This window comes from Parus major, chromosome 3, assembly GCF_001522545.3.
Source record: "Parus major isolate Abel chromosome 3, Parus_major1.1, whole genome shotgun sequence".
Classification (NCBI taxonomy): Eukaryota; Metazoa; Chordata; class Aves; order Passeriformes; family Paridae; genus Parus; species Parus major.
The window spans coordinates 3,450,102-3,477,099 of NC_031770.1; the positions used below are offsets into that span (position 1 = coordinate 3,450,102).

Here is a 26,998-nt window from a genome sequence, read left to right on the forward strand (position 1 = left end):
CCCCGCGCCCATTGGCGGGGCCCGCCCCCCCTCACGGCGTTCCCGCCCCTCCCCTGAGGGCGGGGCCGGGCGGCGCCGGCAGCTGAGGGCGCGGCGCAGCGGGTGCGGACGGGGCGCCCGCGGGTCCCGCTCGGACCTCGCTGGAGCCGAGCCCCCGTCCCGCTGCTGCCCCAGCACGTCACAAGGAGGAGCCCCTGCCCGTCCTGTCCCGTCCCGCTGACCCCGCGCCTGGGAACCGCCAGGTAAACCCGGGAGAGCGCCCGGGAGGGGTCCCGGTGGAGAGCGCCCGGGGGGGGCGTCGGTGTCCCCGCTCTGAGGCTGCTGCACTTGTAGGGTGTCTGAGACCGGTTTTTATTTCTTTAATTTAAACGCTTTATAATTTTTAATGTTGGCTGGTACGTGGGCAAGCTACAAAGTTGCTGTTGTTCCTCTCCCCCGCCTCATTCTGCACCATCACTTCCTTGCGTCTCAGGGCTGTGGATGGAATCCTCGTGCCCATCCCACCATCTTCACCTTCCCTCAGGTTGTGCGCGTGCAAGGGGTAGTAGTTCTTCATCTCTTCTTCATTAAAAAATAACTTTCTATGATTTGCTTTAAATAATAAAAAAAACCCGAAACAGATGGTGTGTTTCTATAACGAGTTAACTCGGGAATCCTTTGCACCACTTGATTTGGAATTCTAGTATTAATATGAATTCCTGTTCTCACGTATCTTTCTATGTTGTGCGTCTCAAACGAGTTGGTCAGAGTTAAATAATTTGGAAACTTTTTTTTTCTCCAATTTTCATAGTGGAGGAAGGGGTTAACCTGAGCTTTCCTTGGAGTAACAGAGCAGAGAGAATCTCTACAAGTTGCTTTTTCTCTTAAGGATGTGATTTATTACAGGTTTTATGTTGCTGCTTTTAGAGAGTTCTTCTTGCATGAGACAGAATCTTGCACGTGTCTTTATATTTCCGACAGGGTTTCCTAAAGGACAAAAAGGCAAATATTGAATGTCATGTATAAAGCTGCAAAGAGAAATCCCGTGCTCTTTCCAGAGTATAAATAAAAATACTTCTGTATGCTTGTAATTGTCTTCCCTCATTTGTCTTTGCAGTGACAAGCATATACAGAACTGTATTTTAATGTGCAGAATAAGCAAATAAAGAAACCTGTATGAGAGACAAAGACTTGATTCTCTCTGAATGTGTCAGCACGTTTTAGAGCACCTGTCATCCCTTCATGCTTGGGCTGCTTCGTGGTCCACAGGGTTGGTGTGTAGTAAACTCGTTCCCACTGAAGCACTCAGAATTGTTCCCTGCAAATTGCAGACTCCTTTTTTTTGTTTTTCAAAAAAAAAAGGTTTTCCTTTCTTTGATTACCCAGTGTAATCATCCCATAGCAGTAGCCCTCAAAATGGTGATTTATGGAATATTGACATTGCTGGTAATTTTACTCGCATTAAGCCTATTTTATGGTGGGAAAGCAGGGGATTATAATACTCCATAATTTACTTATCTCATCCAAACATATTTTTAAACCAGCTGCTCCATGTGTATGAGCTAGCACAAGAAGTCAGCTCTGTGTTTCATAATCACTGGGGTTTGCCCCTGGTGCTGACCTGTTCTGGCCCGGTTATTTCTCCTCCTGACAGCAGAAACGGGAGCTGTTCAGGGGCTGAAATGTAATTGCTACCGACATCTGTCTGCACACTGACAGAGAGAAGTCTCCACCACAGAATCACCACTGTGACACTGCTTGAAAGTGCTCTCAGGGTGAGGGATAAGGACACAGTGACTTCAGGGACTGATCCACTTTTACCTGATAGTGGCTTCTATTTTACTTGGAATTTTGGGCTTGTATAATCTGTGAGGACCTCTCTATTTTAAAACTGGCTATTTGGTGTATTTTACAGCAGCTTTCATTTAGACAGAATTGCTAAAATGGTTTGAAATTTGCTATAGGACCTGTCTTCTGTTTTGTGGCTTTTTTTCTTCTTTTTAAATCTCATGACTGTGGGAAAGCAGAGAATTCTCTCAATGGGTTCTGGGTTTTTTTCCTTCTGATTTAATTCAGCTGCTCTTTTGAGAGGATGAAGGCTTACAGTTACCTGCTGCTGTGATTTCTGTTTCTACCAACAAAACAAGCAGAAAAAAGGGCTGGAACAGCTTCTAGAGGGAGAAAAAATCAGGGCTATTATGTGTATTTTAAGCATCTTTTCTTTTAGAGGATGGTGCAGAAGCAGCATCTATGTACAGTATGCTTTTAGTAATAAGTTATCAGGTGTTATCTAGGTGTGTTTTCTCTCAAATTATCTATAATTCTTGCTTCATAAGTCAAAAATTTGTGTGTGGCTTTTAAGTTCTGTTATTAAGTACTTCTAAGTCCCTCCTGAGCTCTTTGGCCATGTGTTACTTGATCATGAAACTCTTAATTAATGGCTGGAGTTCTTTCCCAGCATAAACCAAATTAGTACTTTGAACTTTTACTCTGTTCCCTGGTGCTATACATAAAATCCATTTAGAGAAACAAAAAAAAACACCCAACCTAAATATAATCCTGTTTTATGAAGTGTTTTCTGCTGTTCTTATATGCTTTGTTCTGGTGTTCAGCTTGAAGCTGAGGAATAAAAGGTTTTTGGAACTGCTAATCGTGGCTAATAAGGAGTTAGGAATGTCAGGTGTTTGGGATGAGAGTTGAACAAGATTCAGGTGCTGTTTCCTGGCTCCGAAATGTTGATGGCCCTTAAACTGGTATTCTTGTTGCTTGACTTCTAAATAATGGCAGTCAGGTGTGCTGAGCTGATGGGCACAGCAAGAGGAGAGAAAGCCGAGAGTAGGTTTGTGGGAACTGTACTTGAATTTGAGTAAATTTACATTAAAATGCCCCTCTGTAACTTAGGCTGTTTATTCTGAGATTTTTGAAGCCTTTCTCTTGTGTTCTCTTGTCTCTGAGGCCTCAGAGGTGTGATTTCCCCTCTGGAAAGAGGCAGCTCAGAGGAACTGTGGATAATACCTGCTGCTCTTGGGCTGGGTTTGGTATGTTTTGCACATCTGCTTCTCCCTCAGGGCTTTGAGAATATGTAAACTTTGTCAAAAAAAGCCTCAGTACTTGACTTTAATGCTGTGGTAAACACTTTCCCCAGTAATTTATGGGTAAAAGTAGATCAAGCTTTAGCAAACTATGCAGTGAGACTTGCTAAAAACTCTTTCTTTTCTAGGCTTAAGTAGCCAAAGATGAGTCGTGGATTCTCAGAAAACAATAACTTCCCCTATGACAACAACCAAATGGTTTTGGATATGATCCTGTGTTCCCTAGTTGGTGTTCCTCAGCCTATCAACTGGGACAGTGTGGCAAGGCTGGTTCCAGGATATACATCCAAAGAAGTGAGTTCACTAATAAAAGAATTTGAATGCTTTATGGACAAGAAAACATTTCTGGGGGGGAGGGAAGGAAATTGAAGTTAAGTGGTTTTTTCCTAAAGTAATTTGCAGTTAATTGAAAATATTAAATAAGCAGTAGATTGAAAAGAAGTGAGGAGTTTTATTTTGTTTCTATAGAACCTGAACATTGAGAAATGCTTTATGCATTGTCTTTCATTAGAACTTCTACAGAATAAGAATAAAAATTACCAGAAAGAAAGAATTAAAAAGTGGATTTAAAAAATGGTAGCTGTGCATTCCAAACTCCATAATTAAGACTTGTGTGGAAACGATGCCAGTACGCACTAACCCTGTGCAGGTTGTAGTATCCTTGCAAGGAAACCAAGTTTCCTACTTTTTAAAAACCTAGTTTTCAAAACCTAGTTTTCTCTATGCTTGTTGTTCCAGCTCTAACCAAGGAGGGGTTGCAGATCTCTGTTAGGTAAAGAGTGCAGTTGCTTCTTTTTTGATCCTTCTAGATGTGGATTTTTCTTTCTTTTGCTGGAGTAGAGTTGGAAGAACCTCTGCATTCTTACTTCTCTTTCTGGATTGAAAGTGAAATGTTTTTTGGTTTTTTTTTTAAATAGTAATTTTGTCATTTTCATTTCTGAGAAGGGTGTAAACTAAGAAAAGTCTTTTGCCCTTGTGATTCAGCAAAGCTGAAAGAAACCAAGCCAGTGGTCTTGACTTGCTTGCAAGCCTAATCAAGTGTGTCAGCTCACATTTATAGCAGTGCTATTGGGCGTTGCTATAATTTATATTTCGAACATAAAAATAAAGGATTGGGTGTAGAAGCTTCTGTGGAATGTTACTGCCTTTCAAGTGCCTGGCTGAGTGCTTGGGGACGTCTCTGCTGTTCACCTTTCCATGTGCAGACAGCATTGTGCGCGTTAAGCAGATAAAATAACACTGTAAGCGAGCCCTTTCCTCAAGTTAATTCGTACTATTGATTAGTACATGTCTGATTACTCTGTTTTTAAAGAACTAAATGTCTCAAATATGTGAAGTCTCTGTTTAAGGCAGTTACATAAAAGCATAGCTATCCCTTTATTTATCCCTTGTATACGTGTGACTGGCATCACAAATTTGAAACACTGGATATCAGAAGGATGTCCCTGTGTGGCCCTGGCATGAAGCAAACTCTGTTAACTCAACCCAAAATAAATAAATGAAAACAGCTGCTAATGAAGCCCAACACCTGTGTCACAGGAGGAGCACCTGTAGAATGAAGTAGATTTATTTGTATGTGCAAGTTACCTCTGTGTAGGACTTTGCTGAACCAAACCTATAATTCTGGTTGTGTTAGAATAAATTTATAGAATGGAAAGACTTTCTAGTTCATCAAAAACAGGTGATGGGAAGTTCATAGAATTGCAGTGGAAAGCAGCAGTGCCTTTTGTCCACATTGCAATGGAAGTGGTAAAGTAAAAGAATAATAATTGTGAATCAATTACTATAGCCACTCTTGATAACATTTGACCATGTTTATGGTAAAAATACTAGTTACAAAATGAGAATTCAAACTCTTCCCCATATTTTCTCTTTGAAAACTGGGCTTAGAATCACAGGGTTTAAGGAAATGGAAGTTGAAACAGGTTCTATCTAATTTTTTCTCTATTAGAATCTTTTAATTATGGTAACTCTTATTTTGCTGTGTATTTACGTACTTCGCTGATATCACTAAATAGGAAGCATTTATGAGTTTGATATCAGTAACTGATAACTTTCACATGCAAAAATGTGCAATACAGTATCCATCTCAAATCATAGCTATTAAAAATGTGCTGAAAGCTACTGCTTCATTGTCCTATCATTTAATCTTGTGACAGTGTGCAAAAAGGTTTGATGAACTAAAAAGCAGTGGAAGTTCACCTGTTGACAACCAATATAATCCCCTGATGGCTGCTGGTGGGAGTCCCGTGGAAACTTTAGCTACGTACATCAAATCCTCCTTGCTCGATTCACAGACAGAGTTTCAGGAGCCTGCTATTGGGCAGGATTCCATTACTATAACTGGTATGTTTTTAGTCATTCTGAAATATATTGGCTTTGATAATCAGTATGTGCATGCTTCTGTCCTGAGTGGTTAAGTCCGCCCAGGAATAATAGTCATTCCTCTCTGGAGAGTTAAGTATGAATGTAATGCATACAACAAGGCACTTGCCATTAGTTTAGTTTAAGAATCAATGTTTGCTTGGGTACTTTGGATAATTTGTCCTTCCAAGAGGTGTAAATCCTTCTGCTGGATTCTGTTTAGGATTTTTGGTGGTGTGCTGTTAACCCTACAGCCATTTGAAGTCAGGTTAAGGAGCATTATTAAAGTAACTGGAGAGTATTGTGAAGAAAAGCTGCAGGAAGCTGAGGGGGTGATTCCTCGAGGGGAAACCTTCCTCTCCCAGATACAAGCCCTGTGTTTGCCATGAATGGGTACAGAGGAGTTGGAGCAAAATGTAGCTAATTTATGCTTCAAGACTATCTTGAGATGCCATAAAGTGTCTCAGTCAATTATGTGTCCCAGTAATTACTGGGCAGAAGAGGACCAAACCCAATACTTGTAAATTCAATCATAGCACAATCAAATATTGTTAACAATTCCTTTAGTACTACTTCTGTCAGAAGTTGTAATTAAATGTGTGTTATTCTCTGATTTTCAGTACAGAGAAGTTCCAGTGACTTTAGAACTTGGTAAATGCATTTGCATGAGAAATTTGCTCCAGTGATGAATAAATAATTTCTGTGTTAAAAATTAAGATGACAGTGAAGCGTTTAAATGTGTTATCTGTTAAAGTGTCCTTTACTACAGCTCTCACTGTCCTCTTTGCAGCAGGAAAACAGCTGTTTGAACTTTGAATAAAATGTTTTTAATAACTCTAATCAAGGGATGTTATTGGAAATCTGTATATGGAGTGTCACGACTGAAAGTGTTTCCCATCAGCTTTCAATTACGTGGTTCCATGCCTGATGTGGGATAAATGCTGCTGACACCCACAGGTCCCTGTTTACAGGATTAGCAGCTTCCCAGTAGGCAGTTAAGGAGCTAACTCTGCTTCTAGAACTCATTAGACAATTAGTGCATGTTTTCTTTTTAACAGTGTGATACATGTAATGAGCATTTATGCAGCTAAGTCCACTAATGTAATGTTTCCTTCAACAAGATCCTAGCCTGAGATTGTTCTCTGTTTTCTTTGTGACTTTGGATAAATAATTTGCCCTGTTTGAGTGTAATTTGTTGATAGGAAATTAGGGTAATTAATCTTTTTTTCTCACAGGCTTGGGTGAACTCGCCCTCTTAGTGTTTGTGAGGTACTTCTACATTTCAGAACTGGGGATTTGAGTCAATCCTATTTGTAAATGTTTTTTGTTTAATTAATTGCTTCCTAGTGGATTTATTCACATTAGTTTATTGTTAGGATCAAGAATTTTGGGCATGTTTGCCTTTGTTTGTAGTCACAAGTAACACCAAGAAAAAGCAAATCAGACCATACTCATTCTGAGCTGGATTCTGGTTTTGGCCGAGTTATAAAAGACCATTTAATACTTGCTAATTGCAGGGCAAGCTGCTGGTTAGTCCCTCTGATTGCATCTCATGACAGTAAATAAGCAGGGAGGATAGCCTGTCACCCAAAGTATTTGTTACAAGGTTTCAAAAGTTAATAAATTGTAACCTTTGGTGGCAAGAAGGAAAAAGATACGCGTAGTGAAGTTCAGATGTCCTCATTAATTGGGTTGTGTTGCATATTCTTGTCAGCCTTATTGCCTTCAATAAATCACTTCACCATGATCACAATGAACTTGTTAATATATTTGCAGACAGAACTCTTTCATACCATGTATTTTCACAGTCCCTTCTTTTATAACTCAAACCTTTGATTCCAGCCCAGGGTTCCCACCTCACCTGCAGTGAGGATGGCTGCCCAGAAAGCTGTGGCTGGAGCAGCGTTTTCCAAGATTTTACTGGGAGTGAATCTCTCCCTTCTGTTAACTGTGCTCCCTCATATTAAGGCCTTACTAAGACTAAACTGTACAACCACCTTTGGCTGCACCTTTGGAGAAAGTTTTGTTTCTTTTGCCTCCAGTGCAGTAATTTTGCATTCCTGAGGGGCATAACTGCTGTGTTCTGCACCATATAATTTTTGCTGTCAGTCTGCTGTAGTTGCTCAGCCATTAGATGAAGAGGTCTGTCTTAATTTTCTTCAGCCTCTTACATTACTTAGAAGGGAGATGATGTTTCTGGAACTCCTAGAAATCTGAGAGAATGGCATAATCATGGAAAATCACCACCTTAGGGGTTTTTAATGGAAGACAGATATGTGCCCTTGCATTGTTTAAAAAAGATAATGATCTTTCTGACTTTTAAGCAAGATCACTGAAGTTCCACGTGGCAGCAATCCATGCACAGCTGGTGAAGACCTTCATTGTTTTAACCCTTGATCCAGAGCTCTGTGGATTTGGTGACTGAACTCCTGAGCTTCACTAGGTTGTTGTGTGCACTTTCCACTGCTGGTAGTGCCTTTGTGAAGACCAGTTATTTGAAGTGCATCTGTCCTTTGTTCCTGGAACAACCTCAGTGATGTAGCTCTAGGACCAGGCAAATTTCATGGTCTGCTCTCTTTGAACATTGTTTGATATGATCAGCTGGTTTAAGCCATATGTGTGAGAAATGTAGCAAAAACAAACACACCCTAAGTGTCTTCTGTGCTTCTCTTTGCAAGCTGCTCATTTCCAAAGCTGGCACATGGTAAGGGGTGGGATTGTTCTCAAGTTATGTCCTGGCAGAAGCTTTGATGTGGCAGGGACTTAGGAGCCACGTCCCACAAAGCAGACCAAAAGAGCTAAGGGGATGGGTCACATTCCCAGAAGGAAGTGCTGGAGGCAGTGTGTCTCATGCTCAGTGTTGAGCCAGGAGTGATCTGGATTTGTAGCCAAGTGCCTGGGCAAGCCAGCAATGCTGTGAGTTCCCATGCATGGCACTCGGAGCAGGAATCTGGATTGTTTAGTAGCCCTTATGGAAGCAGATTTGTTGCTAGCTGTGCCATTGCTCCACCATGACAGCCGTACTTCAGTTGCATTTCCAAGATGCTGAAGAGCAAAAGGTCAGGAGCTTTTGTTCTAATGCAGCCTTTTTTCCTTACATTGAAGGAAGACCCAGTGCAGCCTCCACAAGGAGCTGTTCTTCAGAATCTGAGAAAGGTCCTGTACATAACAGTGGAGAAAGCACTGATGAAACCCAGGGGTAAGAAGAGCTTTGTGTGTTTGTTATCTAGGGGATTGTAGAATTGACAAAAAGATGTCTAAATTGCTGTAATTTATCTACTACCAGAAAGAAAACAGCTGGAAACAGCCTAATGAATAAGAAGTTTGGAAACCTTCCATTGCTACAGAAATTCAAGGAGTTGCTTTGAGAATGTGTTGTGTGCAATAAGATATTTATAAATCTGTGCGTACTGTTCCTCTGGGTGATTGATCACTGCTGTGGCAGGAATGAGAAACATACCTGGTTTTATAAAGGAATGAAACAGGACTGATGCTCAATTGCACTTTAAAAAATACTCTTGAACATAGTTTTGTCCTGTGTAAAAGCAGGAAAAGAAAGCTGTAAATGAAATTTTCCCATGGCTTCCAATAGGCATCCAGGTCACTTTTATTCCATCACATATCCCTGTTTTCCACACTATATAATTACACATAGAATAATATTTGATACCTAAGCATCTTTCTGTAGAGACAGCATTTACTGATTCTAGCTTCGAGCATTTCTTAAGAAATAGAGATTTTTAATATGCAATAAACCAATTCTTAATTTCCACTGATAAAAATTGCTGTTACTGTTCTTGGTGCCTCAGTGATTTAGGCACCCATATCTGGTTATTCTTTGAAAGAAATTAAGAAGGGAGAAAAAATAAGTTCTCCATGTAATTCAGGTAGTATCCTATAACAAACAGGTAACAAAACTGAGGAATGGAGCTAGAAATTTTCTATTTCTGCTCCCTTAATTAAATCATTCTGATTATCTGTAGAGGATATGCCTCTGTCTTCACCTATTCAACTATAGTTTCTATTAATAGTTAATAACCACAATTTGTTTTCCCCTTGTTAATAAAACCCTGTTGGTGGCAATGCATGGGACAGAACTGGAGATGAGGTCGTTGGGATTTGATGTCCTGCTTGGCTTAGGCTCCTAATTTGCTTTGCGGCTTTTTTTCTTTCGAGGCCGAATATGGTGATCCATGTGTGTGATGAAGCCAAAAACCTCAAAGAAGATTTTGTGTGTCCTCGAGACCTCTTGATTTCAGAGATGAAATACTTTGCTGAGTACCTGTCAGTGGATGCCCAGTGCTGGGAGGAGGTGGACATTTCCGTGCACTGTGACGTTCACATCTTTGACTGGCTGATAAGATATGTCAAAAGGAATTCCAAAGAGTTTGAGGCTAATGAAATGCCTACTTTAGGTAAAAGCAGATAATTTCTTTTAGCTCGTTAGTTCTGTATTAATTGAAGATGAATGGTTTTGATGCAGTTCATCCTCAGTCTGTTTCTGACTGTTGTATGTTGTTTAGAGTATTGCAACAGAGATCCTCTGGTCATTTCAGCAGAAGGCTCTGCTTTGCCAGCACTGACAGCTTTGAGGAAACATGCTGAAAGTTGAAGCAATAAAAAAGCCCTAATATATTTTGGGGTGTGATGTCTTTAATTATGACTCTTCAGACTTCTTCCAACCAAGGACAGAGTGGTAGATTTTAAGTGCTGATGATTGGTTTGTTTGTTTCCCGTCTGCTCCTTGTTGGTACAATTGCAACGTTTTCTACAATTTCAGTGAAATCCAATACAATGGTAGAAGAGCCTTTGTGGATTTTGAGACAAGTTTTTAATTTTTTAATGAGCCTTTGCTACCACTTATTTTAAAATGTAACTATTCTCTTTGTTTATAACTTGCAATGTGAAGGTTATCTTGAAAAAAAATCTCAGCTGGATGTGATGGCTACAGATGGAAGATAATCTTATGTAATTGTTTAGTCATTGTGTCCCTGTGAAGCCTCATTTTCTAATTTTAATAAGGTTCCCGATTTTAACAAATTTTCCAGGTTATAATTGTAGTCTGGCCACTGAAATGGTAAATCAAAAAATTATTTCTTAAGATGGTTAAAAGGTTCTGTATACTAGAAGATGGAATGACAAGTTGATTGCTAAAATAATAGCTAACACAGATGCTGAATATGAAGAGGGAGGGATGGGATATGAAATTACAAAAAAAAAATCCATCTAAAAACCCCTGCCTTTGTTCTGTTGCCTTCTAGAACCATCAAATGTCATCTCAATCCTTATTTCTTCTGAGTTTTTGAAGATGGATTCCTTAGTAAGTACTAAGAAAGATTGATTTTTCTGGCATGAGGGCACAGTTAATTACCAGGTGTCTTAACAGCTTGTTTGTTGTGCTTTGGCTGTTACATAAACAGGTGCTGCAATGAGAACATTTTGAGATTTTTAACACTTTTCCTATTCCATGCAGTACTCCAATATTTGCAGAATCTCGATGCAGTAAAACTTAAATTATTTCTAAATGTGCTTATGTGATCTAGAGTGCTTGTTTTATATCCTTTTTACATGAATGATATGCCTGCAATTTAGGATCTGATTTTCCAGCTCTGTATAAGGAATAACTGCTGACTTTGTTAAAATGTTTGTCAAAAGTTCTGTCGTTGGGGTGACCCACAGTAAAGCACAGATGTTGAAGTTGGGATCCATGTGTTTTGTGCTTCTATTTTAACAAGCAATTGGAAGGTTACTGAATTTTTTGGAGGAGAACATAGACTAAGTAATCTTAATTCAGCGTCTCCTTTAGGCAAATCTGAGGCTTGTTTTTTATTTTTAAGTTGAACTGAAATAGTTTTCCAAAACATCACACTTAAAATCTTGAAGCAATTAGTATGGGGGTTTTCTGTCTAGAATTCCTTAACATTCATATTTCTATTTTTCCTAGGTAGAGAAATGTATTCATTATTGTCACAAAAATATGAATGCTATTGTAGCCACACCATGTAACATGAACTGTATCAACGCTAATCTTGTTACGCACATTGCTGATCTCTTCAGGCACAACGAGGTGGAAGAGCTGAAGGACAAAAGAGACAAATTTAAGAGGTAACTTTTTTTGCCCTGTAATACACTTCTGAAGTGCTGTTGAGCTTTGGGATCATATTTCATAACACCTAAGACTGTGAAGTTTGAAATTGTATGTTATATATATTCTCATGGAATGTATTTTTAATGCAGGATAAAATGGTGTGAGTTCAGAATTTTATATTAAAATTTTGAGCAAAAGGAAAGAGCTTTTACAGGAAATGAGCAAAAGGAAAGGCCACACTAGGAGCATGGCATGGGAGAATTATTCTTGAATTCTCCCATGGGAGCCAAGATTAGGGTGAGAAACCTTTTATGGGATGACATGCTCCTTATTGGTAGAGAATGTTTTGGCTTCAGTATCCTGTGAACTCGGGTGTTTGGACTTAGAATTCAGGATGGCTGGGAGGCTGAATAGTTGTGCTGGAATGTTCTTTCAAACATCAGGACCTCAGCTCAGTATCAAGATAAGGGCCAGTTACTGGAGTGCAGACTAACAGGCAAGCAAGGTGAAAGGAAGGGAGGATTTTAGTCCATAGGGATGAAGGTTTAATTTTAGAATGAAGTGCAATTTCACAGCAATACTCACTAATAAAAGGTCTTTTAGTTAAGGTAGAAGCTGGAAGCTAACACTGGCAAGCATTTTAATAAAGAAAAAAAAAATCAAAGTATCACTTTTGTCAACTTTGTGTAAAAACGAGATTAACATGATGATTTAAAGGAAAATTATATTAAAATCTAGATTCTGTGAATGACTTTGTTTATCAGAATGTGATTGTTAATATCACTATACATAAAGCAATTTTCAGGTTTTTTTCTAATGGGTGAGCTGTGTTGCTGTCATTAATAGTAAACTTTTCTGCAAGAAGATTGAGAGACTGTTTGATCCAGAGTATGTAAATCCAGATTCTAGAGGAAATGCAGCAACTTTATACAGGTATGGGCTTTTTATATGGTGGTTTCAATAACAAGGACAGTCCCTGTGTTTAGAAGACCTGCTCTTACTCCAGTGCTTTTTTCTTTCCTTCTTTCTCTTTTTTTTTTTTTATAAATCTAGGTGTTGTTTATGTAAAAAGCTGCTAACCAAAGAAACTGAAAGGAGAATTCCTTGTGTACCAGGAAAAATCAACATAGACCAACATGGGAATATTGTCTATGTTCATATAAGGTAGTAAATATGTACATATATAAAATGCTTCTTCAATTCTGATTTTGGGTGATTTTAGAAATACTTACATACTCAGATACATTACAAAATTAAGTCACAGATATGTGAAGCGTGTATGAAGCATCTCAATTTCTTGTATTACCTAGCAAAAAATGGGGTGTGATTGTGATGATGTACTACAGAAATCCATTCAGCAGTGCTGCTGCTGAATGGAAATGGGAAAACTGCAGCCATGATAACTGGGAGGGCTATTTTTGGGTTGTGCTGCTTTAAATAGAAGATACTCGGCTAATCCTTACATCAGATGGTTTTAAGGTGTATGCAGTTGATGACAGATTGAATTAAATACTGTATTTCTGCAAGTTTTTTTTAGTGAAAGATAGACCTTACCATGTCAGCAAAGAAAGGCTGAAGAGGATTTTCTAGTCTGACTTTCTACTGTCAGATCAAATGCTCAACCTGCTTAAAGGCTGCTATAAATAAACTTAGCCAGTTGTTTTTCTGTTCCTGAAGTATTTGTCAGAGGAGCTTGCAGGACCTGTTCTGTATATAAGCCTGATTCATTTGGCACAAATGTTTAACTGAGTTTTGTCTGCCTGATCCATGGCTGTGAACAGCTGGATTCTCCTGTTAATGAAGATGAGTCCATGATCAGCTGCTGCTCCCTCCCTCCCCACATGCCCCCTCTAAGGAGGATGGTGGGAGATTAATGACAGGACACCTTTCTCATCAGATCCATTTTGTTCAGAACAACCAAAACAGTTCCATATCAGCTCCCACCAGTTATTCCAAGGTTTGGAGTTCTGCCTAATATCTACATAGAACCAAGTCTTGTGTCCCTGTCCTGACCTATTTAAGGTCATTGGTGATTAGTCACATAAAATTCATTAATTGTATTACTTCACTTAAGCTGAGTGTATGTGGCTGCTCTGCAATTCCCAGCAGATAAGTGTGCAGGGCTTTAAAGTTACTCAGAGGATTATCTAGATTCTAATTATTTGCCTTGTGCTACTTATGATGCTTTGCTACACAGAATATGTTCACTGAGAAGTGATGCTGCCCACTAATGAATTCAGGCTCAGGAGCTAATACAGTTCTATCTTTAATGATTTAAAAATAGGTTTCTATTTATTGGTCCTCTAGTGGTGCCTAGAACTAACTTCCCACTGGAAATACTGCTTGCTTAGTCTAGCTTAGGCACACATTTAATAAAAATTGTCCAGGCCAGGGCTTAAAATTGGGAGGAAATGTTATCTGCTCTTTCTGAAGATAACATGCCCCACTGCAAGTTGCATATCCTCTTTCGAATTCTGAAGAGGTGTATCTCATTTGAGCCCAAGAAAGGAACAAAGTCCTGTATTTTTAAGACTACAACTGCCAGGTATGCACCTTCATCAAAAGGGCACGAGCTTGTGTTTTCAAACTGTATTTCTTAGCTAAGTAATTATTGTTGTGTTTCAGATAGATAGAAGATCTTTATCATCCCTCCTCTTATAACTACTGGAAGCTTTCTAGATTTTCTGCTCTTTCTCCACCTCATGGTTCTGGTGGCAGCATCAAAACAGTCAAGACTCTGATGTTTTGCTTTTTCAGAGACAAAACCTGGGAAGTGCATGAGTATTTAATTGGCCTTCACGAAGAACTGAAATCCTGGCGGGATGTTTATTGGCGTCTTTGGGGGACTGTCAACTGGTTGACCTGCTCAAGATGTAACCAGGTTAGGTGATTTCACTTTGGCTTGTGGTGGGTGACTTTTGGGGGGTGAAGCAGGGATTAAAGCAGTTTGAAAAATGTGGTAATAAAGCTCGGTACACATTCTTTATAGCGCACAATTGTTACTTCCATAGGTCATCTCACCTCTCCCTCTCTTTTTGCTAATGTAGTCTTTCCTGTGCACGGAGTTCTCCCACTGCCAGTACCATTCGCAGCCGGTTCTTTATCCAGGTGTAGCAAGTGCTCTGGGCTCCACAGGCACGGGAGTGTATCCCTGTTGTAACCAAAAAGTTCTTCGGTTTGACCCTACAACCCTCCCAAAGGTACTTCAGCTCTCCTTTAAAAGAGCAGGACACACGGTGGGGTGGGCAACAGTATGTTAGGAAAACTGACCTTTTCTCAAAGTGAGGGTTGTAATTCAGAAGTTGAGCTTTTGTTACTGTACTGACTGAAATCACTTCTTCCCATTAACTCCAATATTTGATCTTTGGCCACTGTGTATTGCAGGGCTGCAAAGTGAGGGATCATATGGTGGAGTTACCTCCAGAAAGTGAAGAGGGGGATGCTTTGCCATCTCAAAGTGAAGAGGAGGATGCTTTGCCATCTCAGACTGCTCAGATCCTGAATGATCTGCTGCATCATAGAGATGTTATAGTTGTTCCTTTCACTAAGGATGAGAATAGGTAAGAACACTGTATTGTGTTACTGAAATAACTTAGCCTTCAACAGTGAACACGTGTCCTTGTTATATTTGAGTTCTCTCCCATTTCAAAATGAGTCATAGGACATTCTAAGGGTAATTTATTTTTGGTTGTTTACTTGGAAATTGGGAAGTGAAGAACAAGAACTTTTTCCTTTTACTTTTCAAGAAGGCTTTTAGTCACTCAACCTCCATAAGCATTCACTGTGATCTTTATATTTTAATGTATTGCTATTAAAATGTTAGGTGGCTGACTTGGAGGTCTGTCTGCTCTCTTGATACATGTTGAGTAAATTGAGACTGATTCTGAAGTAGTGGAATAGAAATATTTATTTTTGGTTTATTTATTTCTCTCAAAGTGATTCTGGTATTGGGCTTGGTGATGACAAAGGCCTTGAATGTGATGTGCTTGTAGAACCAAATACACCTTGGGGCCCCAAAACTGGAGAAATCAATGCTGTGAGTGCTGATGCTTTTCCTTCTCGATTTCTAATAATGAGGACTCTTTAAAGAAGTTCTTCAAGAACTTATAATAAAAATGAACACTGGCTGAGCACTATAGAGTCGGTACAAAGTACCTGGTTGGTGAAAAAGCAAAACTTTTCCTGTGTTGCTGGAAGTATTTCAGTACAAAGCTTCCCTCCTGCTGTGGATTGATTTTTGATGAAAAAAAATCAGCTGTAAATATTTTTAATGCTAAGCTTACTTTCACTAAAACATGAATTGACTGCATTTAATTGGTCATTGTTTTTCAACCTGGTTTGGTTTAGTCATTCCACCAAAATTTAGAGTTTAAGATGGGAGGAGGCCTGGAAGTTACCAGTGTAGAGTGCTGTTCTGTAACCTACTAGTCCTATTTTTAGAATTTCTCTCACTTTATTATTTTAATTATTATTAGTTCTTTAACTTATATGCCTTTTTCTCTCTGACTACAGTTTTTGTCTCTGAAGAACTGGACTTTGCAGCTGGTTAGTAAAATATTTTACTGATTTAAAATATTTGGTCTTCTGCACTAGCAGAGAACTAGCTTTGATTTTTTTTGTCTTGTTTTCTAACAAATGAGACAAAAAATGTATTTTTTTGCTTTAATTTGGAGTTTGCAGTATAGCAACAGTTTTTATAAGAAAGTATGGTATGTGTGAAATACTACTCTGGCTTTAATATAAATGAGAAATTCCTTTGAATGTTTTTAGAAATGGCAACAAACCACACTAGCACTATATGCATCAGTTATTAATATTTTTTTAGGCTGACAGAAACAAATCAAAATCCAAGTTTTTGAGTATCTGTCTCTCTTGGCTGGTCTGAGGTGCTTCACATCTTCATTGTTAAGCTTCATCATTTCTCATTACAGGGCACTTATTAGCACTTACTTTAGTGTGTTTGTATATTTAGTGTATACTATATATATAGTGTATACTTTAGTGTACATTCAAAAAATGCAAACAGCTCATTACTGAACATTTCCATAATTCTGTGCTGATCTGTTAGAAATTATTCACGCTTTTGTCACTTAGGGAACTGTACTGGATGGCAGCTCCTACCAGACAGATTAAATCATTATTTAATAGAAACCCAGCCTCACTTTTAATCTCTGGCTTTTCCTGGTGTTGGTTAGAAACAGCAATCACTGTTATCTGAAGAGGAGGAGTACACCACGGGCTCAGAGGTCACTGAGGATGAAGTGGGGGATGAAGAAGAAGTGTGCAAGAAACCAGGTACATCAAGTCTTTACAATCCTCCTCTCTGGAGTTATCAGATAGGGATTTGAGGCAGCAGAAGTCCTCTGTAAGCAGATTTTGAATATTAGGCATTTCAAAAATAAAACACAAAGTTACTTGAATTTTATCCCTAGTTTTTCTGTGGTTAGATACAAATTATCTGACTGCTCAGTGCCATCAAAAATCCCTGGCAAACATGACAAGCTGAAACTATTCATGTCTGAAAAGTCCCTGTAATTATTAAGCACTTATTTTGCAGGAAACCCTCAAATTAATGAAATTTCATGTAATAAATGTTGGAAGAAAAGGTAGAAATTACATGGCTGTTTTTACATGCAAAAAAAAAATTTGCAGATTTGTCATTTGATTACATGGAGGAATGACTGATTAATGTAGCTGAAGTTGAGTCTGCATTGAAGCTAAGCTTTATATGATCAAAAAAGACTTTAATTAATTTTTTTTAATGTGGTAATGGGTTTAGGAGCATGGAAAGCCAAAAAGCAACTTCTCCTCTTCACCCTACTAATGATTCATTGGAAGAGAGGCAGTTCTTTGTTCTTTTTGTCTTTACTCAAAGGGCAATTAGAATTGTACCAGTTTAAAAAATTATATAAGTTTTGAAAGAAAATGTTTGTAATTTAAATTTAAAGTTGTTTGATCTGCTATTGCTCAGAATTTAGTCATTGAATTAATATGATCAAAAATCTAGCTCGTACATGAACTTATTTTTAAATGTAAAAAAATTGTTCTGTTATGTGTAATCACTCTGTATTTTAAAAACATACTTGAGTTTCTGTATATTTCTCATAGAAAAAGCATCTGAGTAATGAGTGTTAGCATGCCTGCAACACTAATAAAAGGAAAAGAGCCTGTTGATTTACACTATTTGAAAGAAATAGAGAGGAAAAAATGCTTCAGTAGCTCTGCAGTTGAGAAATTCCAGGTGTCTGAGGGTATGAATAGATTTTCTTCCATTAGCAGGGAGAAAGGAGAAATTAAAGAAATCCTACAGGCACCCAAAGAAAGTGGTTTCTTCACCTAGTGTTCAGAAAAGGGAGAAGCCATCTGATAAGGTAAAATCACAGCTGTGAATCCAAGCCCTCTGGCTGGCTTAAGTAATGAGGAATTTTCTCTAAATTTTGGAGCTGACCTTAGAAAACCATATTAAATGTGGTTTTTTTTCCTTCAGCAGTCAAGTTCCCGAGATGTTTCTCCGTTCATGTGAGTCATTTTCAAAGCCCTTTACCACACATTTTAGTATCTCCCTCTTTCAAGCCTGATAAGTGTGTGCACCTTTCTCTTGCAGTGTGAGCATGCAGCAGAACAAATGGGATGCCTCCAGGTCCCTGAGATTCAACCAAGATGCTCAAAGAGAAGATGGTCTGTTCCTGCATGAGTTTAGCTTTTATAAAGATAATATTATGCAAAGAAAATGATCCAGTTAATTTTCTTAAAATGTAGTTACACCCCTGTAGGGTGAATTTAATCTCAGATACAGCAATGGGATTTGGGGTGTTTGTGTGATTTATGTGCTTTATTTGGAATGTCAGCACAGAACCTACAGAGATGCAGTTGTGTCATCTGATGATTATAAAAATATGCAGATATTTCTTTCCTGCATCCCTGTGGCATTTGTTGTCTGTGCAGATAAATAAACATCCATTTCCATCTCTTTCCCAGTCTGACTAAAACTATTCAGAATTGGATTAATTTTTTCTGTCTTTTTTAATCTCTCCTGAGACTCTTGCTCGAGTTTGCTGTTTTAAAAATCCTCTGCCTGAAAACCACTTCCTGAGATTTTGATCTCAGTGCAGTGCCTCAGGCTGATTCTGGTATCTGCCAAGGCTGCTGAGGATTCAGCAGGATTTAGGATCTTGGTTGTTCAAGATTTTTATATGAACTAAAAAAAAATTACAAACCCAGTATCACTAAAGTCTGTGTCTATTCTTCCTTGTGTTCAGTAGCCATGAAAACCTTTATTCTAAATATCCTTTCTTATTTCTGACAGATCAAAGAAGAATGTCTGAGATCACAGGGCACTTAATAAAAATGAGACTGGGAGACCTTGATCGAGTCAAGTCCAAAGATAGCAAAGAAGTAAGTTTTGTCCTGGCAAAGTGTAGTATTTGCAGAGTTGAAGTGAGCCTTGGTTAACAAAAATATTAAACACCAATTAAAATAACATCTATTAAATACTTAAGCTGAAGAATTAATTTTATCAATCTTCATTTTGTTCCAAGCATGATTTTTTGAGAATTAGAGTTTAAAATAATCTTTAAAGGTCACTGCTTTTAAAAACCGCTCATGGAAAATAGAATGGGTTTAAAAAAAATCAGTACTGGATTGTAATGATGGGCAAAAGTATGCCATAGGTTGTGCTGAATGTTATTGTCACTGATTACATTGAAATCATGTCAAAACTTGATTTTTTAATTTTTTTTTTTCTGGATTCCAGTATGCAGGAGGCATTTATTCTAGACTTGAAGCTCAGATAAAAGCCTCAGCACAGAGTGCACGACAAAGCAATGCTGAGAAGAATCCCAAGTAAGATGTTAAAATCAAAGCAAGAAAAACTCATGGATTTTTGGGGGTGTGGGGTGGTGGGTTTAAAAGAAATATTTTAAAGAAAAACATGCCTCGTTTCACACATTACTTATGGATCAGCTTCCACCAGGTTAAGCTATATGAGGTGTGAAAGCTTCCCTTTGTCTCCCAGTAGAGCTGGGAGAATGAAACTCTTGGACCTGGGGGAAGGTTCACTGCAGCTCCAACATCATTTGGGTTTCAGGAAGTTAGGGAAAACCAGAAAAGTGTTAGCCAATACTTTTAACCTGTTCTTCTTCTACCTTGTAAAACAAAATCAAAACACCCCCACAGATCAAAAACCTGCATTAATAATGTAAAATACCCTGCATTAAAAATGTAAATATGTTTCTTGTGTGTTTTTAACCCAGGTCCAAAGCCCGTTTTGGTCAAGGTCGTCCAACATAAAGAGTCATGGACACACTTTAGCCAGATCTCATTACTGCTTCCTGAAACTCCACTGCACTCTGACATATGGAGAATGCACATCTCTCAAAGCTTTCCAGTGACTTATTTATTACTTTAAGCCTTGTAAATTATTTTGTGCTATAAATGAATGCAAACCCTATAAGGTCTGTACTTATTTTAATTGTAAATATACTATTTCTTAAAGTTAAATTTAATTGCTTTTTTTAGGCTATTGCGTTAAGTTGCATAGAAAATATTTTATAAATCTACAAAATTAAATTATCAGACTAACTTTATTTATGGGGGAAGACACAAATATGCCTTTTGGTATGCTAGAAATACTGAAAAGGAAAAAGCAAGACTACTGAATTCTGAATGCAGTCAGCAGCATTAACCCGTCTCCTCGTGTATTTATATTGTGTTGTATTTGATGGTACATTTTAGGTCAGTCTTCTGGGGATTTGCATTTAAAGTCCATGACAATACCTGTGATTTAGACTAGTTTAAGCAAAATTTTCATGCAGTTCTGGGGTTTTCTTGTGTACATCACACAACTCCCACTCTTCTGAAGGTGGGTAGCAGGTAGGGACTAGACCTCCAAAGATGCTCTCAATGCCATGATGGTGCATCATTGCACCTTGCATATGAACCATTTGCTTTTCTTGTATATAAAATCTGTACCCATCCCAATTCCTGACCCCTCCTGCACAGGACAGTGCTTTGTTCCCTTCTAAAACCCAAACCTTGTGATGCAAAGCACTTCTATCTCTAACTGATGCTATGACTCTAAATTTCTGAGCAGATCTCTTATTAATTCTGCATCTTGCAACAGAAATGTATCATTACAAAGGCTTGTGCATGTAGATCTTTTGGGTCTAGTTACTTCCTGAAACCTGCCTGATTAATACTGTTTAGAAGTCAGATGCACTTTCAAGTTCTGTATTTGGAGCAATAGAATACAAATCCAGGGCTACCCAAATGAAATAACTTGCCTAGAAAATACATTGCATATTAGCAGAGAAAATGGCAATAATAATGATGGCTGAATTCAAGGAAACAAGTTCTGACTTTTTGAAGCAAGTGGAAAGAGAGCTCAGGGAAAGCTTATTCCAACTCCTGGCTGTACAATAAATTGTGAGTTTGGAATTAAGTCAGCAAGTTCCTGGGTGGGAGGGTGGGAGTGGGTTAAGGAGAGGGAGATTTGTCGAAATGCTCTTCTCTCCCCTGGGGCTTTTTTGGTTTGTCTTGTTTCTTGATGATTTTCGGTAGGTGTTAGAGGACTAGGATAGCAATACTTGAAAATACTGCTGTCAAGGTGGAAGAGTTTTATTGAAACAATTAAAAATCAGTGTTACTTGTGTGTTTTGTCCAATGCTGTAGCAAATTTGGAGCCCAGTGAAACCACCAAGCAAAATTGGATTCAGTGGCTTTGATTTTGGACAGGAGCTGCAATTTTTCAGGAGTACTTTAATCTGTATCAAATAAATAATGTTTTGTGAATGGCTCAGGCCTGTTTGCAAGTACTAATGCAGTTTGAAGCACTTGTAGTCAATGTTGGAAAACTGATTGTTGAAAATACTATCAAACCCATCAGGTATGAAAAATGCAGTAGAAAAAGTGTATTTTCTACAATTTTGTGACTTCTGATAGAGGGTTGTTCCAAATTGCCATGGTAAACCTGGCTATGAAAGTTGCAGGCTGCATGTGTGTGTGTTTAGTTTTCATAGAACTACTGACTAGAAGAAAAATGAAAATTCTGCTGGTTTTGTTTGTGGGGAAGTGCCAGTTCTACGTGCCAGTATTGTTTTACTCAAAAATATTTTTGACCATATACAAATAATATACATGATGTGCAGTCTTATATTTTTTCCTCCATGCCAACCACCTTGAATTTTTATCTTGTATTAATTTTGAAAATTTGTCTTGGTTTAATGGAAATAAACATTATTAATTTAAGAAGTGTGTGAGTTTTTTATAGATGCTTTTAAGAGCTAAGTATGTGCATAAATGTTGTTTGATGGTCTCAATCATGCATGTGTATTTGTGATTAAATTGCAGCATCCTCATGCAGGCTTTTTATCTGTCAAGAACAGGATATCATTAAATGCAGAGCTACTCCAAATCTACAAGAACTTATAAGAATTCTTATCTGCATCAAGTTTTGAAGCTGGATTAAAAATTCCTCAGTGAGCTGCACTACAACTGACCCAAGTATGCAAAATGCCAGACTAAGCTATGTTTAAAAAACATTTAACTTTGCTTTACACTGCCACAGTGCAGATTGCTTAAATGGTACAATCTGTTAAATCTGTGAATACAATTTGTTTCCATGATTCTGTTTCTAGGAGTTGCTAAATGGATGTCTTGGATGTCCTGTGTTTGTGCAGTTGGGATATTGGGAAGGCTACAGTCTATATCCTGCTGTCACACGTGGGTATAAATGAACTTACTGCACTCTGGAGCTGTGCCTGTTTCCTGGATTCCCAGAAATCTTGGAGAAAGGGACAGAATTTTAACTTCAGTGATGGCCCCAAGGGAAAAAGATGTTGTGTTAGGAGAAGTGTGGACATATGGTTGCCCCAGTCTATGAATAGCGTGGGCATGTTTGATGTGACTGAGTAACACCTTTCTCTTGGCCAGAAGGGAATCAATTTTTAAAAAAACATTGTTTCCTATTCTTGTTGAGTGCTCAGACATATGGGATTGTGTTGGGAAACTGCTCCTGTGCATCAAACACTTGCTTGAGCCCCTGTATGAAATTTCTGCTTCCCTTTAGGTACCTCCCTCCCCACTCCAGGCCAGTGTAACACCTTAAGGTATTCCTGATGTCCCAGAGAGCAGCGCACACAGACCTTGCAGCCATTCCTCCTGCAGCTCAGTGAAAACTAGCCTTCATGAAACTGTACCACTGTGTTCTGAGCTTCTTTCTTAATAATTAAGGAATCACAGAATCTTTTAGGTTGGAAAAGGCCTCCAAGATCAAGTCCCATTTTTGAGGAGGTAAAGAAGACTTGACTTATGCTAAATTTATCTTGTCAAAGGAATAGATTTAATACTGAATCTATTCCTCTATTCAATCTATTCAATCCCCTCCTGGCTGTATCTATAAATAAAAGCAGCCAAAGGCTTTTCCAGGCTTGAGGCCAAGTGACAGCACAGAATGGCCGTGTCCCTGAGGTCAGGGTATTGTCCTGCCTTTGACTGGCAAAGTTTAACAGGACTGTGAGCTCCTCTACTTTGGGAATCATAGGGGCATTGAGTGTTAAGTTTTGGGATGTGCTGCTGTTGTTTTGGACCAAGACTCTCATAGCAAAACCTCCGTTGTTGCAGGGAGAATTAACAGAGTTGTACTGCATCTCAACAGCAGTTTTCATCATACACCTGCCTGTAGGGGTTTGTGTACACTACACTTCTTCCTACAGCTTTTGGGCTGATTCCCCATGGATAATGTGGGAGATCTTGCTGGAGTTTGATCCTCTAAGGTCTCATACCACTGCTCATGGCTGAGCTTCCAGCTCTCTGGGAGGCCTCTTGCTAAGAGAGCTCCCAGAGAAAAAAATTGCCTTCCCTCTGGTTTGGGATATCCAAAAGTAGGTCTTCATTAGTGGATTAGGGCATCCAGCACATGAATATTTCCAGTGGTCAATAGGATTTGCTGCTAGAACTTTTTGGTACAAATATCAGATTATGTAGGCTCTGGCCTGGCTGTGATAGCCTGAAGGTGTTTGGTGAATTTTGTAAGGGAACTCCTTTTCCTTTTTCTTCTTCTTTGTGCATAGACCTGCCTTCCTACTTTGCTGTATGAACTTGCAAAGGCTTGGCCATCGCAGACATAGGGAAAATTCAGCCCAAGGAGGAAAATTACCTACCTGAGATTGGCACCAGCAATAAATAACACCACTGAAGGTCTAATCACTGCTGCATGTGGCCTTTGTTCAAAAAACATGGTGCACATGCTTGACCTTCTTTTGATATTTCTTTAGCTGATTCTGCTTGAGTTGCTCCCACATTTCATCTATTCAAGGCTAGGACAGCATAATGGTAATTTTATTTTTAGTTGTTTTATGTAGTTTTATTGTATTTTGTGTTCTCATTCAGCCTACAGTAATTACTTTAGTGTCCACGGTGACCAAACCTGCTGGCACAATCATAAAAAGACTTTGGGCTGGCAGCAGTTTCCTTGCTGTGTAATCAGTTGCACCTTCCAATTAAAGGTATATGTACCTACAAGTGATACATTTAATCATGTAGTTTGTTTCCATCATTTGTAGTCTTTGAAGTTTTCTAAAAGCTGAAAGTATTGGTGGTTTGAGTTTTTTGCTTGTGTTTTTTAGGTAATTTCACTGAAGTAAAATGTTTTAGCTGCTTTGCTACACTTATTTCCAGTGTGTAGTATCTGTAAAATACTAGACGTGCTTCAGAGGTGTCTGCTTTCACCACATCAAATAGTAACCAGTTTCCAAACAGGAATTCTGGATTTATTCCTTGTGGAACAGAGTTATGTGAAGATACTCTGCCATCACTATGAGATGAAAAGGGACGGTGCTGGTCCCTCTGCCTTTTGCCACACCCCATTAATTTTCTTTCTCAGGGAATACGTACATTTCTCTTACATTGGCCAGGACATCTTGCTAATTTATTCCCAGTTGGAATGTTAAAATAAAAATGCATTTGTCTCATTTTGTGTCACAGCACAGATGTAGGTTTCCTTGTTGGTTTATCTTTTATTGCCCAAAAGGACTTTGATCTCATAAGCTGAAAATGATAAGCACATTATATAGTTTGTTGGTTGCTCTCAGACGCTTATTCCAGTCTTTTGCCTTGTTCTTGGTGAAACATTTGGTCAAGATAATAACTAACCTATGATATAACAAATGATTCTTTGCAAGTATTCTATATGAGAAACAACCCTCTGGTTTTGCCTTGAGTTGGATATTTTTCCTGCAGTGCTCATGGCTCTCTCCAGAGCTCTGGTTTTCGCTTTGTTCGGCTGGGTTACGTTCCTCTGTCTCGATGCACAAAGTGAGTATTGTCACGTTTATAAATGCCTCAGTATTTTACTGCTTTTATTGGAATGGAATTAAATTGAATTTATTAAATTCATGCATATCACAAACCTAAGAGTTCCAAATGCTTTGATTTATTGGTAAAATAATATCTAAACAAGCAATCTTGGCACCATTGGACACAGTGTGTGGGCTTTCAGGGACTGTGATGGACAGGTGGAAACCGTCCTCTTTTATTTATAAGGGTTTTTACAAGTTTTATTTAACTTTTGGGGGTTTGATTATTTTATATCTGCAGTAGTCAATTAATTTAATACCTATGCTGAGGCAGAGTCTGAGGATAGATAATTTTAAAGTTGGTATCAGTTGAATTCCTTGCTGCTGCTGCTCAGCTAAATGAGATTGGAATAGTTACCATTGTTAATTCTGCTATTCACACTGATAAGTACTTCACTAAAAGTTCTGTTTGAGGCTTCCAGAAAGTGAAAACTTCCAATTTTTTATTTTTTTCACTGGTCCAGAGCCTAGGCTTTAGCATACTCAGAGATGGAGGTGGTGAATTAAACCTATAACCGGCAGCTGCTGACCAGGAATAGTCATTAGGAATCTATTCAGTGACCTGTGTGCAAATCTGCCCACTGCTCACTTAAAAATGAGATCATATAAAGTGATGCAGACATGACTGCATCTACCTAGCCAAGGAAAAGTAGCCCACTACTTGTTTATACCAAATGTTCCTTTGAATATCCATAAGGATGGCAAGGATAAGGAATTGGGGGCATTCTTAGTGTTGGTGTGAGACCACAAGAGTCTGACTGCATTCTGGAAGCTTTGCTGCTGAATTCTGGTCAGGGAATGGGGAGAAGTTCTGGTAGACCTCTGGATTTTGTGTGTATAAGTTTGCAGATCTTAATGATTAAAAAAAAAAAGTCTGTTACTTTTGTCACACAGAGAAAAAGTAGAGAGGTAACTGAGGTACAAGAAACCACTTAGGAAAGCCACTTCTCATGAAAAGGAAACATATACTCCAAAAGGGCTTTTTCTATAAAAGTTTAAGGAGAGTAAATTTTAGGTAAATGTGCCAATGTGCCTTCACCCTAATCTCCTGGATTCTGTGAGGAATAGCTTTGTGTTTCTAATTGTCTTGGGAGCAGAAAACAATCTCAGGGTAAGGTACAAGAGTAGTTTCAGTTATGATTTCCACAAATGGCTCATCAGGACACGATAGAGCAGTGACTCACTCTTGTCAGGCAGTAAAACCCTAGACTGGCTCCAGGACACCAATGTTTGCCTATTCCCTGCTTTGAACTCTTCAAGGTGCCACCATGATAAATGTTTTGGAGCTTAATTTGAACCTCTGTGTGCATCTGGGTTTACATAACATCAGCTTATTTGCCTTCTACTGTTTCTGGACACAGTCTCTCTGTGTTCTTTGTACATGACATTTCTGTTTCTTTTAGAAACCACACGTATTGACTGTGATGTACCACCCAGGCCATTGGTGCTCTCAAGCTTTTTGGATGGATATACAGGTAAAATCAAGATTCTAACCTAGAACTGTCTGATCTCCTCCCAAATACACTTTATTGCTTCACTGTAGTGAGCGTATTTTATGACTGTGTATTATTAATTGTTTTACAACAGTCTTCAAGGCTTGATGTAGCAGCTGCCTACATGAAATGCTACTTAGTGGAATAAATAAATGTAACCCCCCAAATTCCCTGATCCAAAGATCTCACTGTCTGAATAGACACATCAGGCAATGGGAAAGAAAATGAGTGCAAGAAAATGTTCTCAGTTCAGCTTGTCCAGCCAGTATTTGATGTCCCTAATGGATATCCAGCAGTTTCACAAGGCAAAGCGTTAAGTTATGGCCAAATCCTTCTCCTTGGGATGTTGTCATAATCCTTAGGATCTCATTCTGACTGTCCACAGGCAAACTTCACTGCTTCTGGCTTTCAACAGCACACAGAAGACAAACATGATCCAAAGCAGTGATTTTTTTATAATCACTGTTGAAACATTTCTTTTTGAGTTGTGGGAGTGTAGCCGCTGTGTCTGTTTCTTGCAGGGAGTTAGAAAGGAAGATAACTACATTTCACTCTGATTTCATTTGACTTTTAATCAGCCAGCAAGAGCTCTGGCCTTCTGTGTGCATTATATGTGTAAATGAAGCTGCT

General features: G+C 38.6%; 2 protein-coding genes across 4 annotated transcripts in view; both read left to right on the forward strand.

Annotated features, from left to right (window-relative positions):
• Window positions 1-80: 80 nt before the first annotated feature.
• Window positions 81-20,980, forward strand: KIAA1841 (KIAA1841 ortholog). Of its 3 annotated transcripts, none has more exons than XM_015620879.3 (21): window positions 81-242; window positions 3,200-3,365; window positions 5,231-5,417; window positions 8,541-8,634; window positions 9,612-9,850; window positions 10,697-10,755; window positions 11,380-11,540; window positions 12,370-12,456; window positions 12,577-12,687; window positions 14,281-14,404; window positions 14,571-14,723; window positions 14,908-15,083; window positions 15,460-15,559; window positions 16,036-16,068; window positions 16,719-16,818; window positions 17,800-17,894; window positions 18,011-18,042; window positions 18,128-18,201; window positions 18,830-18,918; window positions 19,277-19,365; window positions 19,776-20,980. In XM_015620879.3, exons 2-21 carry the CDS (start codon window positions 3,216-3,218, stop codon window positions 19,810-19,812), a joined length of 2,190 nt encoding a protein of 729 aa, XP_015476365.1. In that variant the 5' UTR covers window positions 81-242; window positions 3,200-3,215; the 3' UTR covers window positions 19,813-20,980. The 3 variants fall into 3 exon arrangements, with proteins under 3 accessions (XP_015476365.1, XP_015476366.1, XP_018861500.1); XM_015620880.3 differs by having other exon boundaries at window positions 18,014-18,042; XM_019005955.2 differs by lacking the exons at window positions 81-242; window positions 5,231-5,417 and adding an exon at window positions 3,000-3,017.
• LOC107201521 (protocadherin Fat 4-like) overlaps window positions 20,975-26,998 on the forward strand; it is a 36,560-nt gene continuing 30,536 nt past the window's right edge. The window contains exons 1-3 of the mRNA XM_033513179.1: window positions 20,975-22,023; window positions 22,158-24,834; window positions 26,279-26,350. Coding sequence (XP_033369070.1) covers window positions 24,765-24,834; window positions 26,279-26,350 — 142 coding nt within the window. The 5' untranslated portion in view covers window positions 20,975-22,023; window positions 22,158-24,764. The remainder of the gene's footprint in view (window positions 22,024-22,157; window positions 24,835-26,278; window positions 26,351-26,998) is intronic.

What these genes read in the sequence shown, in the direction of transcription:
- KIAA1841 (XM_015620879.3), top strand. Translation starts at nt 3,216, where the DNA reads ATGAGTCGTGGATTCTCAGAAAACAATAACTTCCCCTATGACAACAAC. An exon ending in AATGCAGCAACTTTATACAG is followed by an intron (nt 12,457 to 12,576) that starts GTATGGGCTTTT and finishes TTATAAATCTAG; the next exon opens with GTGTTGTTTATGTAAAAAGC. An exon ending in AGAAGTGTGCAAGAAACCAG is followed by an intron (nt 16,819 to 17,799) that starts GTACATCAAGTC and finishes TTCTTCCATTAG; the next exon opens with CAGGGAGAAAGGAGAAATTA.